Source organism: Helicoverpa zea, chromosome 12, assembly GCF_022581195.2.
Source record: "Helicoverpa zea isolate HzStark_Cry1AcR chromosome 12, ilHelZeax1.1, whole genome shotgun sequence".
In the NCBI taxonomy this organism is placed as follows: Eukaryota; Metazoa; Arthropoda; class Insecta; order Lepidoptera; family Noctuidae; genus Helicoverpa; species Helicoverpa zea.
In genome coordinates, this window is record NC_061463.1 from 6748860 (window position 1) to 6766231 (window position 17372).

Sequence of the window (17372 nt, forward strand, 5' to 3'; positions counted from 1 at the left end):
ACGTGCCGATATGTAGAACTTCGAATACTTATATTAAGGTAAGAAGTAGTATCAGTATATAGTAGAAAGATCACCTATCAATGTGCGATCGAAACTGCTCATTTTAATTTTGATCGTAGGAACATCTCGGCTGTTAGTCAGCCACGAACTTTCTAGAATCAAGACTTTTCGTGTATTGTTTTCCATGCAGTTTTCTTGTGTAACTTGTTCAAGTGGATTTTTGCAGACTCATTTCCCAGCTATCCCGGTTGTTGGTTTGACCGACTTGTATGGTAACTTGATCTGCGAAAAACGCAGATCCATGCGAGACATAAAAGGTTTTCTTTTGAGTAAATAATGTTTTGTACGATTATTTGCTAACTCTCGCGGTTCCACCCACGTCCTTAAGGAGCTGATTCCCGTCTTCGGATAAAAATGACTTAAGACTGAAGTTATTAAGTTGTCTTTTTTCTTACATACAAATCTTTCCCCTTTATTAAATCAATACTAAAGATCGGGAAAAGCTACTGAGATCACCCAAACTCGTAACCATAACGTGACATATTTTGTGCATGAAGAAAATGATGTTATTCTACAGCAAATTTAATTTGAAAAGGAGCTACATACTAATGAGGAGACAAGAAGAAAATATATTGTTGCGTCCCCAGGTGTGAAAGAGACTAATCATCGGTTATGGTACGTGACGATTTGAGCGCGAATCCTGACAATACATGGTACGTTCTTAGTCACTCCTATAAAGATGGGTCGGACACTCAGTGGTCATCATTTAGCTCAGTATTTGCTCAGTGACAACAACCTCCAAAATGTACAAATTGGTGAGTGTGAGTTTATTGGTTATTACGTAATTAGCTATTTTCATTACTTATAGAGACAGTGGGATCTATCGAAGTGAGTTTGCGTCCTGTTGGTTTTATTGATGATTATACGTTTATGTATTTGTATGTACTTAAGGAATTAGGCATGTAGTAACTGAGTCGTAATTGTTCGTTGCTACTGTACTAAGCTGGGCTGTTTTTTTATAAGCTTGTAAATATGGAGCAGTCTATACTAATATTGTAAACAAACAATCCAATCTTAGTTTGAACGTGTTAATCTCAGGAACTTCTTATCCCATTTCAAACATATTATACAGTGTTAGATAGCCCATTTACCGGATCACTTTATATCTTGGTGCGAGAAGTGGTTCCCACAAAACTAAATAATTCTTATTACTATTTGTATGAAGGTTGTATTTATCCTTTTGGTCTGTATAAAAAAATGGAAACACTTTTTACGTTGTACTACATAAGATATTTTATATAGAATCAGCTTAATTAGTTTCATTTGGCAGTTGAATATTAGTATGAAAATACTGATGTAATATGTAAAAGAATATTACTATATTCATAACTGAGCAGGAAGTAAAGTAAATAAAATTAAATAATTGAAGAAAATAAATAAATTAATTGAAAAAATTATGTATTTTTGCCAGTTTATTTAATCTGGTCTGCGATATTGTGCACAAAATTATTCATGTATTTTGTTTTGATAATAATTTTCAGAAGTATATTTTCAAATATGATCGACTGACAAGAACTAATTCACTCAGGAGTTCCTTGAATACAAATTTAACAAAATGTTTGCATAAAGATATAATTGTTTAGTCAAGCTTCGTTATGTGACATGCATAGAATTGTAGGTTTACATACATTATTTTATTTATTGCTTTATTCAAATTGGTTTGGGTGCATGTAAGAAATTAATATTTTTAACTTTGATATTATTGATTCGATATCATAATCGTTTTCGTACTCATCAATCGAATTAAACTTTCGTGTCGTGAACTTCAAGTATAAGAGTCCACTATCAGAACACTCGTCGTTCTCTAATCGTATACTGGGAATACCTGTGGGCTGTTTAAACACCTTTTATATGAGTGCAAGAAGTAGTCCATTCCAGTCCCCAATGAGGCTCGGAAAAGGGTTAAAATATTCCTCCGTCTAAAAATGTTGTGTTATTATACTAATGCCTATGTTTCTTTTCACAGTTCGTGTTCACCTGCATGCTGGCAATGGCAGCAGCGGCTCCTAACCCAGCGTTGTACTACAGCTCTCCGTACACGGCTGCGTACACCGCGCCCCTAGCGTACTCCGCGTACACAGCGCCCCTAGCGTACTCCGCGTACACAGCACCCCTGGCCTACTCCGCGTACACAGCACCAGTGGCGTACTCCTCCTCATACTCCTATGGAGTTTCCTCGCCTTACTACTTCTTCAAATAAGCAGTGTTTCTTTAAAACGAGTATTTTAGCGAACAAATAAATTATTTAGTGTTACTTGCAGTGTTTGTTTTATTTTATTACTACATACTGATTTAGAAGTATATTTGTTTTGTCAGATCAGCCATTGGGTTACCACAATACCTAATTATTTTTGTAGAGATCCTTGTAAAAATAGTAATCTCTGAAAAAGTCCTAAATATTATTCTTCCAATGTTTAGTAAGAAGTTTCAAAAAACCTTTAAGCTTAAAAAAGACTATTCACTAATTATAGCCTAAGTTTTTTGATTCCGTCTCTGCATGTTAGTAAAAAGGATTTTATTAGTCATGTTTCTTTCTAGCTACTAGTGAAATCATGAGTAAATAGAAAGGTTTAGACATATTGTTACCCGTGCGATTCGATGTTTTGCACCGGAACAAAACAGTGATTTTACCCATTATTCCCCAACAGAAGATCAGTCTAAACGATATTACTGCCGCCTGAAGCTCTTGCACTGGTTGCTGGTTCGATAATAAAAAATAAGTGTAAGTATTTTCTGGTAGCACTTACAGGAGAAATTATATACCCAATTATTAGATGATACAGAACACCGTGCTAAGTAGATTCCGTAGCAGTTCTCCGTGCACTCTGATGATTTCGTAGCGGTATTTGTGTGAAAGCTTGAATGGATTCCATAGAAGTTAGAACAACAAAATATCTACTTCACACTGTAATACAAGGGCTACGTATACAAAATACTTGAGAACTTGAAGAGAAATGGTAGCAAACTAAAATACTATTGTCTGATATCCGAATATAGAAATAACCAACAATTTATAAATTACAGCGTTGTGCTAAACGCAATGACAAACTAAATAAAACAAGTTAATTTAATGCATTTTGAATGTACAATTTCTTTAATTTACTTTCATTTTGCCAAAATATTTTTTGTGAACTCCAAATTATTTCTTCAGGAGGTAAGCGGCGGCATAGGGTGAGGCGTAGGGGTAGGCGGAGTAGGCGGCGAGCGGCGCGGAGTAGGCGGAGTAGGCGAGCGGCGCGGTGTAGGCAGCAGCCACCGGCGCGGTGTACGCCGCCGCCACGGGCGCCGTGTATGCCGCGCTGTACAGCACGCCGGGCTTGGGCTCAGCCATGGCCGCCACCAGCATGCACACGAATACGAACTGAAAAAATTAAAACACACAATGAGCTACAATTATCTATCGACTTTCCAAACAATAGGAGGTTCGTATAAACTTTTTTGTAAAGGACTTGAGTTTTTCTGATAGCTTTGTATCATTTTCAATTAAAATACTTCAAATCTATTTTACAGCCCTACCAAACTTAATCACAAAACTGTACTTACAAGTTTGAACATTGTTAGTTGTTGTCAAGGAGCTCTTGTTGAACTGAATGATATCAAAAAATCAGCTGCAACCAACTTTATAGTAAATTAAGAAGGACAGTGCACGCAATGTGGACAAAGCCTCGTTCTCGTAGCGGAGCCGTGCCTCGAATACCGATTAAATGACCCCAACATCATGTGTTTATGAAGAGCAAGTGACCGTCGAATGCTTTCCGTTTCATTGTGAATAAAAATTAAAAGTAAAAGCAAAGGCCTTTTAGGATGAGATGACCACTATCCATTTTTGGGAGAATAAACTGTTTGATGTAATTATTTTTAAACATCATCTTCCTAGCCTGTTCCCAGCTATGTTGGGGTCGGCATCTATATAACTAAATATGTTTAATAAAGCTTAAAATAATGGCAATGACTTCTAATTGATTACTAAAAACCAACAGTCAGAAGATGGCTAATATGAACCACAACTGAGTTGTAAAAAATAACTTTTTAACAAAATTAAAAACATAAACTGAGGAGTGTGGGCACCACGCTGCAGTAAAATTACTGTACACCGCGACTTTTTAGTCGTCTTACAAAGGTGGTCCACTTAATCTATCCGACATAAAATACCACTAGACACGATTATTAATTTTATAGCCTTACTTAATTAAGATAATAGGTGCAAAGAAAAATACTGAAAAAAAAATGTTTACGTATCAAACGGTAGAAAGTATGTAGGTACCTTCCCAAAGCGCCGCGCTCCATTGATACAAGATTCGGGCAGCGCTCACAACAGGGTGTTCTTATAATCTACGTAATGCATCATAATAATGAATTAATTTTTATTTTTAAATTATTCAAATCTCATAAATATGTTTTTTTTTTTATATGAACGTTTACTAGACATTGGATACATGAAGTGGACTGCCGTTGTAAGACGACTAAAAAGTCACGGTGTATACTATGTAACAAGAAAGAAAAACGTATCTGCCTTTCTATTGGTGAGTGGAAGACACGAAAAATGAAAAACATCTCTAATTTTTTTTTTTAGTCTAAACGGCAATCTAGAAACATTTTTTTAAAATTTAACAACCATAAAACCATAAAAAAAGAAAAACAATAAGTCTTTTTTTTCAAACTCTTCATCTAAAGTAAACTTGCTTCCTAGCATTTCTGACTAAAGGAAAGTAATTAAAATTCTACGCATGCCACAGGTGCGAGCTCTGGTAACGTCACAATGCATACAAACATACGGCCTTCTCGAGTACTATAAAATTCGTAGCATTTGTGTATTTGGTATCATTCAGTGCAGCACTAGCTCAGTGAAAACAATCAAAATGTTCAAATACATGGTAAGTATTTCTTTATTCCAGGTGCGATGGAGACTTCTGGAACATTTTGACTGAACAACAAAATCAAAAGTTAGTCAATGTATATTAACAAATACTTGTGTTTTCAGTTCGTATTCGTGTGCATGCTGGTGGCAGCCATGGCTGAGCCCAAGCCCGGCGTGCTGTACAGCGCGGCATACACGGCGCCCGTGGCGGCGGCGTACACCGCGCCGGTGGCTGCTGCCTACACCGCGCCGCTCGCCTACTCCGCCTACTCCGCGCCGCTCGCCGCCTACTCCGCCTACCCCTACGCCTCACCCTATGCTGCTTACTACCTCAAGAAGTAAATTGAACAACTCAAAAAATGGTCACAATTCTAAAAATACAATAAATAAGTAACCCAACAACATCTGTATGTGTTTATTTTACGATACCTAGATTTGAAAAACATCAAGGTCAAAATATAGATAAGCCATCAATAATTTTAATTTCTTTCCTTATGCACCTGCACAGTCGAACAGTGCCAATTGAATTCTATCCAATATTAAGCCATATTAGGCCTGCTTGACCCATATAACTTATGAAAGCAAGGAATTAATATCAACAAAAATGACCAGCAAAACTTGTAGAACCAAGCAAAAAGGGCAATACGCATTTTAGTCAGTGTCTGTCTAACTAGATGTCATTGGTATTGTTTGTTTTTTCGAAAGGTTGTGACAGAATCAGCTTGATCAATTGAAATGTAACACAAAAATGTCAGCATCGCAGACATAGCATTCATATACTACTTGTAGAATGTTCGATATTTAGGCGATTAACACAGGGCACCGCGCACCGCCGCGGTAGGCGGTGAAGCGGATCTCATGTCGCATTGACCTGTATTAAATCCGTTGATGCCTAACACACGTCCACCGCCTTCCGCGGCGGTGCGCGGTGCCGTGTGTTAATCGCCTACCCATTACCATACCGTTGTAAATATTACAAGCTGTCATATTCGTTGAAACATTTCTTATAATAAATAACGGCATTATATCCATTGATTGTGATATTTAAACCTATTTACCACACCCTAAAAAATACGAGCCTGGATCTACCTACTGCCCATGGAGAACTGGTAATAAAAATAAAAAGAGCTTTTATGAATCTGTAAGATTGAAAAACGGAGCTGAACCAAAGACTTCATGTTATCGATAAGAACATTTAAGACACTGTCTGTAGCTACATATTGCTCAGAAAGAGTTGTTACTATTCTTTTACCAGATTTAAATTAGTAACGCCAATCATCATCATCCTCCGAGCCTTTTCCCAACTATGTTGGGGTCGGCTTCCAGTCTAACCGGATTCACCTGAGTACCAGTGCTTTACAAGAAGCGACTGCCTATCTGACCTCCTCTACCCAGTTACCCGGGCAACCCGGAAACGATGCGATTAGTAACGCCAATATAATTTAAAGTCTATAAATGACGTCATTAACGTTAAGATTGCAACTATTGAAATTTGGCTGAGCTATTGGACATGCCTTTGGATATTCCACATCATAGTTATTACATTTTCATGAAAGAGGAGCACCACTAAAGTCTTGCTACATTTCAATTGATCTATTTCGCCGAAACTCCTAAAATACGACCAATCATTGTAGCTCATTAAGCTACAAATAACAATTACAAGATACATTCCTCAAGATGTTAACATAAATATTAAGCTTATTTTATTTTTATTATAGATTATTTTATTCTTACAAACCAAGTCACAGTAGGACTAAACAAGTCTGAAAATACTCGTACGTTATAATTTTATGCAAGAATAAGATTGTGATGGTAAAATTACTTACATACATGACAATAATTAAGATTATAACATTCATCTACGTGCCTTTACACATCATCAAAAATAGGTGGGATCGCACTAGTATTATAAAGGCGAAAGTACGTAAGTGAGGCTGTTTCGTTTTCATGTGCAAACAGTTGAATGAGTTTTGATGCAACTTGGCATTAATATCTTGTATATTTGATCCTACTTGTATTTCTGATTCCAGATTGGTCACTTTTTATCTGAGGGCGGTAAGTAGTTCCTTCAGGAAGCGTATAAAAACAGAGTATAAAATAAAATAAAATGATGCACCAATTTACCACTAAATACTATTGGATTTAGCATTGGTGGTCTGTTTTACCCATATCAAAAAAACTTAGACAATCCGTTACTTAATTAATTAAAACGATTCACAGTTATTTCATTCATTGGGTACTTACTGTCCATGGAAGTAAATTCATTACTATTCCTTGCGCGCTGGCAAGCTCGGTGGACCTCACGTTTTGTGCATTCGGCCTTCTGATATTACTATAAAATCGGAGGGTGCTACATCTTTCGTATCATTCAGTGAAGCAGTAGCTCAGTGAAAACAATCAAGATGTTCAAATCTATGGTGAGTTTCTTTATTTGAGGAATAGAACTTCTAAGGTGAAAAAAAAAAACACCTTAAGTTAATACCGCTCTTCTTTCCTCATAATATGTCAAGTTTTAGTAGGTCTTCATTTTTTTTTCTCGTTTCAGTTCGTATTCGCCTGTATGCTGGTGGCGGCCATGGCTGAGCCCAAGCCCGGCGTGCTGTACAGCGCGGCATACACGGCGCCCGTGGCGGCGGCGTACACCGCGCCGGTGGCTGCTGCCTACACCGCGCCGCTCGCCTACTCCGCCTACTCCGCGCCGCTCGCCGCCTACTCCGCCTACCCCTACGCCTCACCCTATGCCGCTTACTACCTCAAGAAGTAATTCGATGTTTACAAGATAGAAAATAAATAAAAAAATATTGCTATGGACCTGTAAATTATTTTTAATTTATTACACAAATACCTATCCTAGAACCTATAGAATCATTTGGAGGAGGAAATGAATGAAAAAATTAAAAGTAGGAAAATATTAGGTCATAATTTGTCGAAATATGCACTGAAATTTTAATTAATGATTGCGAACAAAGCAAGTACTGCTGCGCCAAAAGCAAACATTTTAGATGGGCTTTCCCACGGAAGAAAGGGAACGAGTGTTTTTTTTTCTTCTCTGGGCTTTCCCTAGAAGGTACTTTTCAATAAATAGCTTTTTAATTGGGCTATCCTATGTTTTTGGAATTTAATACCTTGAAGTATGTATAAAAATAGGGTTCCTGATTAAAACTGTGGCATTACGATGTTTTTCTTCTTGGAATTTTATTTTGATGTGAATGTGATGAATATGTATTACCAATTCTAGTTTGAATTCCTCAAAATATCAATCCATTTCTTTACATACCTACTATGGCAATACTTTTGCACGACTTCACTTAAATTATAAATATAACTACCGTGACATGAAGAGAGTAAGAGATGAAACGGTCACATCCATTTTAAAGCTCAGCTTAACCGAAGTTCTTTACAGGCTGTTAGAATAACTTTCACATTAAGTTAACATCATGAAGCTTTAGTACCTAAAGGCGAATCCTTGCAAAGCAAATCTGTAAATGTTCTATGGAATTCCGTAGTTGTGTGAGTTTCTTTGGTTATCAATATATGTAATTAGGTGAAAACTCTGGAGAAAATTTACACTCGTTTTTCATGCCGGTTGAAAACGTAGCTGCAGCCATCAGAAAAACAAAATTATATAAAGGACAAGCACTATTCTGCCTATGTATATCACTATATAGTATAAAACAAAGTCGCTTTTTCTGTCCCTTTGTACGCTTAAATCTTCAAAACTACGCAAACGATTTTCATGCGGTTTTTTTAAATAGATAAAGTGATTAAAGAGGAAGGTTTATATGTATAGTAACATCCATTAAGTGATGGGAAAATACTGATATCCCGTGCGAAGCTCACTTTCTTTTAAATTAGTTAGGCAGTTTTACTGGTGACACGCAACTGTTACCTATTCTCGCACCTTCAATATTGATAATTGTTATAATTAGTATATAAAAGCTAGTGTAGGTCTGGAGATCCAGAATTCACTTTAAAAGTAACAAGAATATACGTTCACATAATTATAGCAAATGATTATTCTTAGTCGATTAAAATAGTCTCATTACAGTTAGAGTGTTTGACTTGTTGCAACATTCTAATGCAACTCCAAGATTTGATAATACAGAGTATGTCACACCTAATCACATTAAATTAAATACGTTAATATACTGGTTAACATATATGTCGATTAGCACAAAGAAGAAAATAAAATACGCAAAAATAAAAACATGTTTTTTTCAAACAAAGGAAATAGAATAAAAATGTGCAAAAATTAGAACACCTTTTAAGAGTCAGTCATTACAAACAACGGAAATTCTGGCTTGAAAACTGACAGCTGTCAACTGGTCAAAGGGTGAATTTCAACAGGTCCAATAAAATCTTAACAAAAACTTTAGAACAAGAAAAAATAGTGTTTATTTATTTAAGTTTTAGATAAGATATGTATTCTTACTTAATATCTAGTAGATAGCTTAAAAAACTAACGAGATATACAAAATTAAAATTTTCATGCCACGGCGATGAAACATGCATGCACGGCAATGAAACATGCGTCCATAGCAATGAAAGAACTTTTCACGTCGTTTTTTTTTCAGACAATCTTTTTCTTTCCTTTCTCTCCTCTTCCGATAGTTTCGGTTTAGGCATCTTGGCTTTCTAAAAATAATCAATCCATTATTATATTTATAATTAGACTGTAGTAGGATATGTGAGTGAGTGAGTAAGTAAGCGTGTGTGCGTGTGTATGTGGAGGTGCGTACGTGTGTGTGTTTGTGTCAGTCCGTGTGCATGTGTGAGATGGTGTGTGTGTGCGTGTTTGAATGTATATCGTGTGATGGAGTGTCAAATGACAGAGTGGAGTGGTGTGTGTAAGTTTATCATTTTGTGAGGTGAACGTGGAAATATCTTTTTGTAGTTGTCTGTATAGTACAAATTGTTTTTTTTTCTTAATCATGCCGTGGCGATAAAAACATAAGTCACGGTAATGAAACATGTGGCCACGGCAATGAAACTAAATTGTTTTACAAGGCATGGCAATGATTTTTTTTTCATTGCCATAGCAAATTTTGACCACGGAAACCACGGCAATGAGAGCGCGGCGATGAATATCAAGGCAAAAACATCAAAGAACCAAAAATCTGTTAATAATTCACAGTAATTAACACGTCACAAATAAACATAAGATAAATGGCATTGTACCGAATGATCAATTAAGAGGACAAACTTAATCATACAGAAGTTAGACCTATCCACGGCGATGAAAGAAAAAATGTCCAGTAATAAAAAAAATGAATACTTTCATTTATGGTGCGAAAACGCAGGCACGTGCACACGTCATTCCACGTCGAACACTTGACGTCCACTAATATGCAACATTTAGCGCACAGCGGGAGGGACGCAAACCGTTAGAAAAAGTAATATTCTCAAATATGTTTAGGACATGGCGATGAATGGTAGCTCTGGGACAAACTATTTTTTATTTACCATTTGTTGTATTGCTTAAATATTTGAACAAATGTATTCCGTAACAATACTTTAACTATTCACGAATCAAACAAAAGTAGGTTTTAATATAAATGACTAACAGCCAGTTTCTTCATCAAAAGTTAAAGCCAAAGTAAAAGTCAAAGTAATGTCTAAAGTAAAAGTAACGGTCAAATTCAATTTTTCTATTAGTTTTGCTGTCACTTTAGCCTTGATAAAACGAATTTGACCGTTACTTTTACTTTAGACATGGGTGTCACATTTGACCAGAAGCTTACTTTTCACGACCATATCTCAACGGTTGCCAAGGAATCCTTTAAAAGGTTAGGGTTTGTACTCCGCATTGCTCGTGAATTCAACAATAAACACGTGATAAAGCTTCTGTACAGTGCACTAGTACGAACCAAATTAGAAGCCAGTTCTTCTGTATGGAATCCGCATGAAGCCAAATATGCTCTTCTTTTAGAAAAAGTGCAAAAAGCATTTTTGCGGTTTCTCTACAGAAGAACTTTCGGATACTATCCTTACCTTTACCCTACCAAGTTCCTTTTGGGATGTTTGGGGTATAACATGTTGGCGGTAAGGCGGGAGTGTGACCAGATAGGAACTATGCTCAAAATTTGTAAAGGTTTGACAGATGCACCTGATATCCTTAATGAGCTGATTCGACTATACACGCCGAATAATTATCTCCGCAGCAGAAGGCATCGTCTGTTAGACGTGCCTCCGTGTCGAACCGCAGCCCGCGCTACGGCTCCCATACCGCGCGTGTTGAATACGATCAACAAACTCGTTGAAGCCAACCCGGACTGCGATATATTCGAAGACGATTTTGTTCATATAATGGGCGTATGCCTAAAATTTTGTGAAAACAATTCCTAATTTTATTACTTGTTTATTTTTATATGTGTTTTTTTTTATATTATTATTTTATACTTTTGTTGTATTTAACAGTATTTTTAAGCTTGTATTTTAAATTTAATTTTAAGTTTACGATTTATGTAATTGGCTGTTAAAGCCGTGTAAGTCGAATAAATAAATAAAATAAAATAAATAAAATAGACATTACTTTAACTTTAACTTTTGATGAAGAAACTGGTCCGTAATACATTTTTATCAATAAGGTCTAATACACATCAAGGTGACGTGTGGACAAACACGGCAATGAAAGATTTTGAGGTTTAATTTTTTTTGGAGAACCAATTCATCCTATTAAGAAAATATTTAGTTCTACACATAGATTACTATTTCACCTATAATAAGAATATTATAACAATGATTTTTAGTACCGATTTCATCGATGCCACGCAATTTTTGGCCCCGGGAAATTCACCCCAAAACATTAGAGACTCCTAACTCTATCTCTGCTTTACACATGATATTGTAAATTATGAAAACGAAAAACCACTGAATGGATTAGGTTATTTTTTTTTACAATTCGCCATAGAATTTCGTAACGTATATGTGATAGGTTTAATGTGATTAGGTACGACACACCCGATATGTATTCAGAAAGCAGGAAATAAGATCCTTACTTCACAAGTCCTTTAATTCAAACATCCTAGAGACTAAAAGGAATTTGAGAAATCAACTCCATTTATAGTTTAAAATATAATAATGTGAAATAAGAAATCGATTAACGTGCGTGACAGAGTTTGATTGATAATCAAAGCATGAATTCTAAGATGACATTGTTATTATTCACTCGATCTGAAACTACCCAAATCCGAACAAAATTCAGTTATATGATATGAAAAGTCCTGGTCCAATAATGTATGAACGCATATTTGTTTCCTTTACCAGTAATTGATGCTTAGAAAACTGACATTCAGATAGAAAAAATAGTTAATCTATACAACCTATATTATATGGTGATATATTAGGATGAAAACATTAACAAACTTCTAATATATATCGTGAAGCTCAATTGACAATTCACCGACACTGCTGATTGAAGGAAACTCATGTTTATTCCGCGCGCACCAGCGTTCTCGATTAACCTCACGTTGCGTGCATTTGGCCTTCTCAACTTACTATAAAATTCGTAGCTATCACATCTTTCGTATCATTCAGTGCACAAGCAACTCAGTGAATACAATCAACATGTTCAAATATATGGTGTGTATTATAAAATTTTCAGGTGTAAAAAACTTTCATGATAAAAGTGAAATACCTATGTAAAAAGTGGTTGAATTGTGGAATATTAAATACAGTGGTTGCCTATTTTTAACTATGGTTCAGTGGTAGTGTAGCTAGCAGTTTGCTCATGAACTCACATTTCGTACTGTTTCATTAGTGTCCCCAGGCTTTCAGTTTAGTCTGTTGTGTTTGGAACACAAGTTTACCATACGTCTTACTGTAAGTCAGACATCACTTGGATTGAAATAAAATGTGGTTTCTCTTTTCAGTTCGTATTCGTGTGCATGCTGGTGGCGGCCATGGCTGAGCCCAAGCCCGGCGTGCTGTACAGCGCGGCATACACGGCGCCCGTGGCGGCGGCGTACACCGCGCCGGTGGCTGCTGCCTACACCGCGCCGCTCGCCTACTCCGCCTACTCCGCGCCGCTCGCCGCCTACTCAGCCTACCCCTACGCCTCACCCTATGCCGCCGCTTACCTCCTGAAGAAATAATTTCGTAAACAATAAATGAATTAACAACAGTAGCTACCACCACTCAAATATTTGTTTTATTACTGGACTACACAACTCAACAAACCCCTTCTTACAACAACACACATCAAGAAAATAAAATAAACCCAAAAAGAAGATTATTCTCAGTTTGCTTACTGATCGTTACATACTTGGATACTGATTTGCAGCCGTGAGATCACCTCAGATACTATTTCTTTATAAAAAAGTCAGTAAAAAAAGATTATACTATACAATAAACACGAAACATTCTTTTGTTTATTATCACCCTAAATGCTCCGAAACTGCTGAACTGATTTGAAAAATTCGTTCACTGTTTGAAAGTTAAACTATTGCCCATTAACAGCCAGTTTCTTCATCAAAAGTAAAAGTCAAAGTAATGTCTAAAGTAAAAGTAACGGTCAAATTCATTTTTTCTATTAGTTTTGCTGTCACTTTAGCCTTGAAAAAATGAATTTGACCGTTACTTTTACTTTAGACATTACTTTGACTTTTACTTTTGATGAAGAAACTGGCCGTTAATTAGTTTATATGTTATAATGGTACAAGAAGTTACTACGAGACGTGGGTGAAACCGTGGAAAAGCAGTTAGTGGCTATATATGGTATTTTGTTGGTTAAAAAGGTTGGCTTATTGCATGTTTTCATAGGCCAGGTAATTCTGAAAAATAAAATCAAGACTCACTTAAATGATATGTGGAAAATGTCCTCAGCTGCATCCTGTTAGACTATAAGTCAACTCCAAAATAATTTAGATAATGCTATTTTCCCGTAAACTAAATAAAATTGTACAAAAAAGACTAGAAAAAGAATCTGCCCTGTCTTTCTAAGCCTGCGCGCACACTGTAGACTATTTAGTCAGCCTTTGGTAGGTTTTTTTTTTATAAATTTGAATTCAATCAAAGTTTTTAGTGGGTCTGATCCCGAAAACATACCTAATCGTTGTTACATGCGTGTGTACTTTCATTCATCTTCATACTGATTTATGAGTAAAAATGAACTATCGGCCGACTAAATCTTTGTAGTGTGTACGTGCTCTAAGGACTCCAAGTACCAGTGCAAAAAATACTATCGCATAGAATAGAACCCTATATCATATATTTTCCTCACTGACCCTGCAAAAATTTGCCTGTAGTCTATTATCTTTCATAATAAAACCACTGTATGGTGATACAGAAAGATATAATTCCATACGTTATCATTATTACCATGAATGTACCTATACCTCTACTTGATAATACCGATCGACACTCAACTTTTTACAAACTCTTACTTTTTAGGGCACAGATTACAGGCACAAAAGAAAAAACTGTGGCCTATATCTATAGTTACTAGTAGTATAAATGCAAAAGTAGCTCTGACAGTCTGAACTGATTTAAATGAGGTACACAGTATTTGTATAATGTATTTGATTACGATATTTAAAATAACTAAAATATTTTTTCATCTCCAATGATACAGTCTACCCCATGAATATAGCCCCGTTTTCTTTAAAGTTTTAGATGACTTATTGTTTGTCCGGATACTCGTTAATGACGAAATGGCAATGCGCTGACCACATAGAACGAAGATGGTGATGGTGATGATGGCCAAAAGGATCTTCACTCGAGCAGAGTGGAGATGACGGCTTGGCAAGTTCAGCGTGGGACGGCCAACAACGACAGAGGCACGGATCGCAGGCCTTTTTCAAACGGAACTTTTGAAATCTACGTAAGTGGCCTATGTATTCAGTAACGGACATCCTGTGTCTGAAATGATGACTTTTCATAGTGTGGTTCTAGTAAACAAAAGCCTGTCTCATGAAACTAGTATAAATTGCTGAAACTCTAACAGACACGATAAGATAGCTAAGTATTAGATTCATATTACAATGAGACCTTATTCTAGCACCGAGCTTTGCTGCCCGAAAGATGCCTTTTTGAGCATTATTCTAGGTCACAAACTCACGGTTAAACACGATCTTAAAGTTAATATGCTGGTTTAATAATACATAAAATAATGAATGGAATTTCGTTTACCTGTTGAATGTGAAGAGTAGGCGTTTTGGGGGACTTCCTAATGTAATTCTGACGTTAAAAAAGTTCTAATTTTCAGCCTACTTTAAATAAATGCTTTTTGATTTCATTTCATTTGAAACGAATTGACCATAAATTGTGTTGTATTTCTGCATTTTAATTTTGAAACATTCAATATCGTTACAGCTAGAAATATCATAAGAGTGTAATTAATTTTGTTTACAAAACGCACCGTTTACATTCGAACCCTTTGTGACATACTAGTTTCCTTAACACTTACTTTCGTTTGAACTTCACACGGTTGCTACTTGCTATTCCATTCGCAGTGTCCACCAAACCACGCTTAACCTCAAACATTACGTCCACTGTCCTTCGTCTTTACTATAAAGTTGGTCACTGCAGTAGCTTTGGTATCATTCAGTGCATCAGCAGCTCAGTGACAACAACAAACAAAATGTTCAAATACGTGAGTCTACATTCTTGATTACTTGGTCACGCACCACATTTGTTTAACTAGATTTTAATCACTGTAATGTTCGTTATGTGCAGTGCATAAAATTAATGTGCAGTGAATTTTAAATCATTGTCATTTTACCTAAACATAGTGTCTAAAGTGCAAGAACAAATGATGAAGTTAACAAAATATTAATTATGTTTTTATTTTCTTTCAGTTCGTATTCGTGTGCCTGTTGGCCGTAGCGATGGCTGAGCCCAAGCCCGGCGTGCTGTACAGCGCGGCATACACGGCGCCCGTGGCGGCGGCGTACACCGCGCCGGTGGCTGCTGCCTACACCGCGCCGCTCGCCTACTCCGCCTACTCCGCGCCGCTCGCCGCCTACTCAGCCTACCCCTACGCCTCACCCTATGCTGCTTACTACCTCAAGAAGTAAATGGACACTTCAATGAACTATGTACCTTCGACAAATGAGAGAGACGATAACGAATAATAAAAGTATAACGTAGATCACAAAATATATTTTCATTAACCATACCCTTTTTACATAATGCCTAATATAATACATTGCACATAGCCTAAATATAATTAGTATTTAAGCTATAAAACCAAAACAACTTAGGTACCGATAGACCTGGAATTAATGAATCCTTCGTGCACTAAGCACTCTCGTAATCGAGCTTTATTTAACAGAGCGTAGCTAATATAGGTTATTGGATGAGTTCTTCATGTTCTTTAGTAGCAAGTTACCATAGAATAAAACATATTTAACTCCAATAAATATAGTGGAACTTAGTAATCCGGATAGCACATAATTGTAATGGAGCTGCAGCAACTAACTACATTATATTTTAATACCATTACATTCAGAGTCGACCTAATTTTGTTAACATGACGTGAGAACTTTTCCTAAACATAGTTAATGTACGTGCTTAGGAAAAAACGCATTGTTTATGGGTTATGAACACCTGACGAAAAAAAACAACCCTTGTGATGCTATTTTGAAGAAGGCTTGTTTATTTTACTATCACCTCCTAAGGAAATAAGGCTCAAAATTGGACAAAAATCACTCTATTTCCCATCAGTACGTCAAGGCATCAAGAGTTTTCAGAAACACCTGGATATTTAAAGAAGTTTTTTCTGAAAAAATATAATCTCAACACAATTGAAAGATATGGCCCTTGAGACATGGATACATTTTCAGAAAAAAACAAAACCTATTAGGGCTCTTCCCGATGATCTAATGACGTAAAATCGACTGAAATTGCAGTTTATCATTTAGATATATTTACAGTTGAGTATCGGCCCTAACTGCTATGTGAGCTCCACGGTGGTGGAAATTCTTTCATTCCCAGGCCTGTTCAGAAATTTCCAGAGCGTTGTTCTGATCTACTGGTAACATCAAGAAACATGTATTACAAAATGAATATGAGGGTACTGCGATATAAGCCCACTAAACTTAGTACTTCTATACAACGTTATTTTTTGTTTATGCAAAACCTGATACACCTATCTAGTATTTTTATGTAAAGAATCTATGTACGAAATTTCGAAACCGTATCATGAAAAATCACAAAGTTATAAGCTTGTTAAGTTACGGGACTGTCCGTAAAAATACATAATCACCACAAAAGGCACACACGCCGCGCAACGCGATAGCACTGTGCGCTCGCACCCGCTATGAACTCGCCGTGACCTTTGTTGTGCGAGAATAAATACCTATTTGTGGTGTCCAACATTCAAAGTTTTTTAGATAATTTTGGAAAAAAATATAACATGGTGTAAAACTATTGGAATCGATTCAGTTACTGATTCTGAACAAACTATATTCAGGTTTCGCACAAACAAAAAATAACGTTGTATACCAGTTACGCG

The 17372-nt window shown here is 36.3% G+C and overlaps 6 protein-coding genes across 6 annotated transcripts; 5 read left to right on the plus strand and 1 right to left on the minus strand.

Annotated features, from left to right (window-relative positions):
• Positions 1 to 694: 694 nt before the first annotated feature.
• Positions 695 to 2320, plus strand: LOC124635275 (pupal cuticle protein C1B-like). The gene is made up of 2 exons (XM_047171141.1): positions 695 to 815; positions 2027 to 2320. The coding sequence occupies exons 1-2, from the start codon at positions 804 to 806 to the stop codon at positions 2258 to 2260; spliced, it is 246 nt and encodes an 81-aa protein (XP_047027097.1). The 5' UTR covers positions 695 to 803; the 3' UTR covers positions 2261 to 2320.
• An 806-nt stretch (positions 2321 to 3126) lies between these two features.
• On the minus strand, positions 3127 to 3743 carry LOC124635277 (pupal cuticle protein C1B-like). The gene is made up of 2 exons (XM_047171143.1): positions 3604 to 3743; positions 3127 to 3421 (listed from the first exon to the last, which is right to left on the minus strand). Exons 1-2 carry the CDS (start codon positions 3613 to 3615, stop codon positions 3200 to 3202), a joined length of 234 nt encoding a protein of 77 aa, XP_047027099.1. The 5' UTR covers positions 3616 to 3743; the 3' UTR covers positions 3127 to 3199.
• A 1125-nt stretch (positions 3744 to 4868) lies between these two features.
• LOC124635280 (pupal cuticle protein C1B-like) lies at positions 4869 to 5324 on the plus strand. The gene is made up of 2 exons (XM_047171145.1): positions 4869 to 4934; positions 5042 to 5324. The coding sequence occupies exons 1-2, from the start codon at positions 4920 to 4922 to the stop codon at positions 5258 to 5260; spliced, it is 234 nt and encodes a 77-aa protein (XP_047027101.1). The 5' UTR covers positions 4869 to 4919; the 3' UTR covers positions 5261 to 5324.
• Positions 5325 to 7235: 1911 nt separating this feature from the next.
• On the plus strand, positions 7236 to 7737 carry LOC124635278 (pupal cuticle protein C1B-like). The gene is made up of 2 exons (XM_047171144.1): positions 7236 to 7335; positions 7464 to 7737. Exons 1-2 carry the CDS (start codon positions 7321 to 7323, stop codon positions 7680 to 7682), a joined length of 234 nt encoding a protein of 77 aa, XP_047027100.1. The 5' UTR covers positions 7236 to 7320; the 3' UTR covers positions 7683 to 7737.
• A 4630-nt stretch (positions 7738 to 12367) lies between these two features.
• LOC124635276 (pupal cuticle protein C1B-like) lies at positions 12368 to 13059 on the plus strand. Its single transcript, XM_047171142.1, has 2 exons — positions 12368 to 12499; positions 12790 to 13059. Exons 1-2 carry the CDS (start codon positions 12485 to 12487, stop codon positions 13009 to 13011), a joined length of 237 nt encoding a protein of 78 aa, XP_047027098.1. The 5' UTR covers positions 12368 to 12484; the 3' UTR covers positions 13012 to 13059.
• A 2373-nt stretch (positions 13060 to 15432) lies between these two features.
• On the plus strand, positions 15433 to 16015 carry LOC124635281 (pupal cuticle protein C1B-like). The gene is made up of 2 exons (XM_047171146.1): positions 15433 to 15509; positions 15715 to 16015. The coding sequence occupies exons 1-2, from the start codon at positions 15498 to 15500 to the stop codon at positions 15931 to 15933; spliced, it is 231 nt and encodes a 76-aa protein (XP_047027102.1). The 5' UTR covers positions 15433 to 15497; the 3' UTR covers positions 15934 to 16015.
• Positions 16016 to 17372: the final 1357 nt, after the last annotated feature.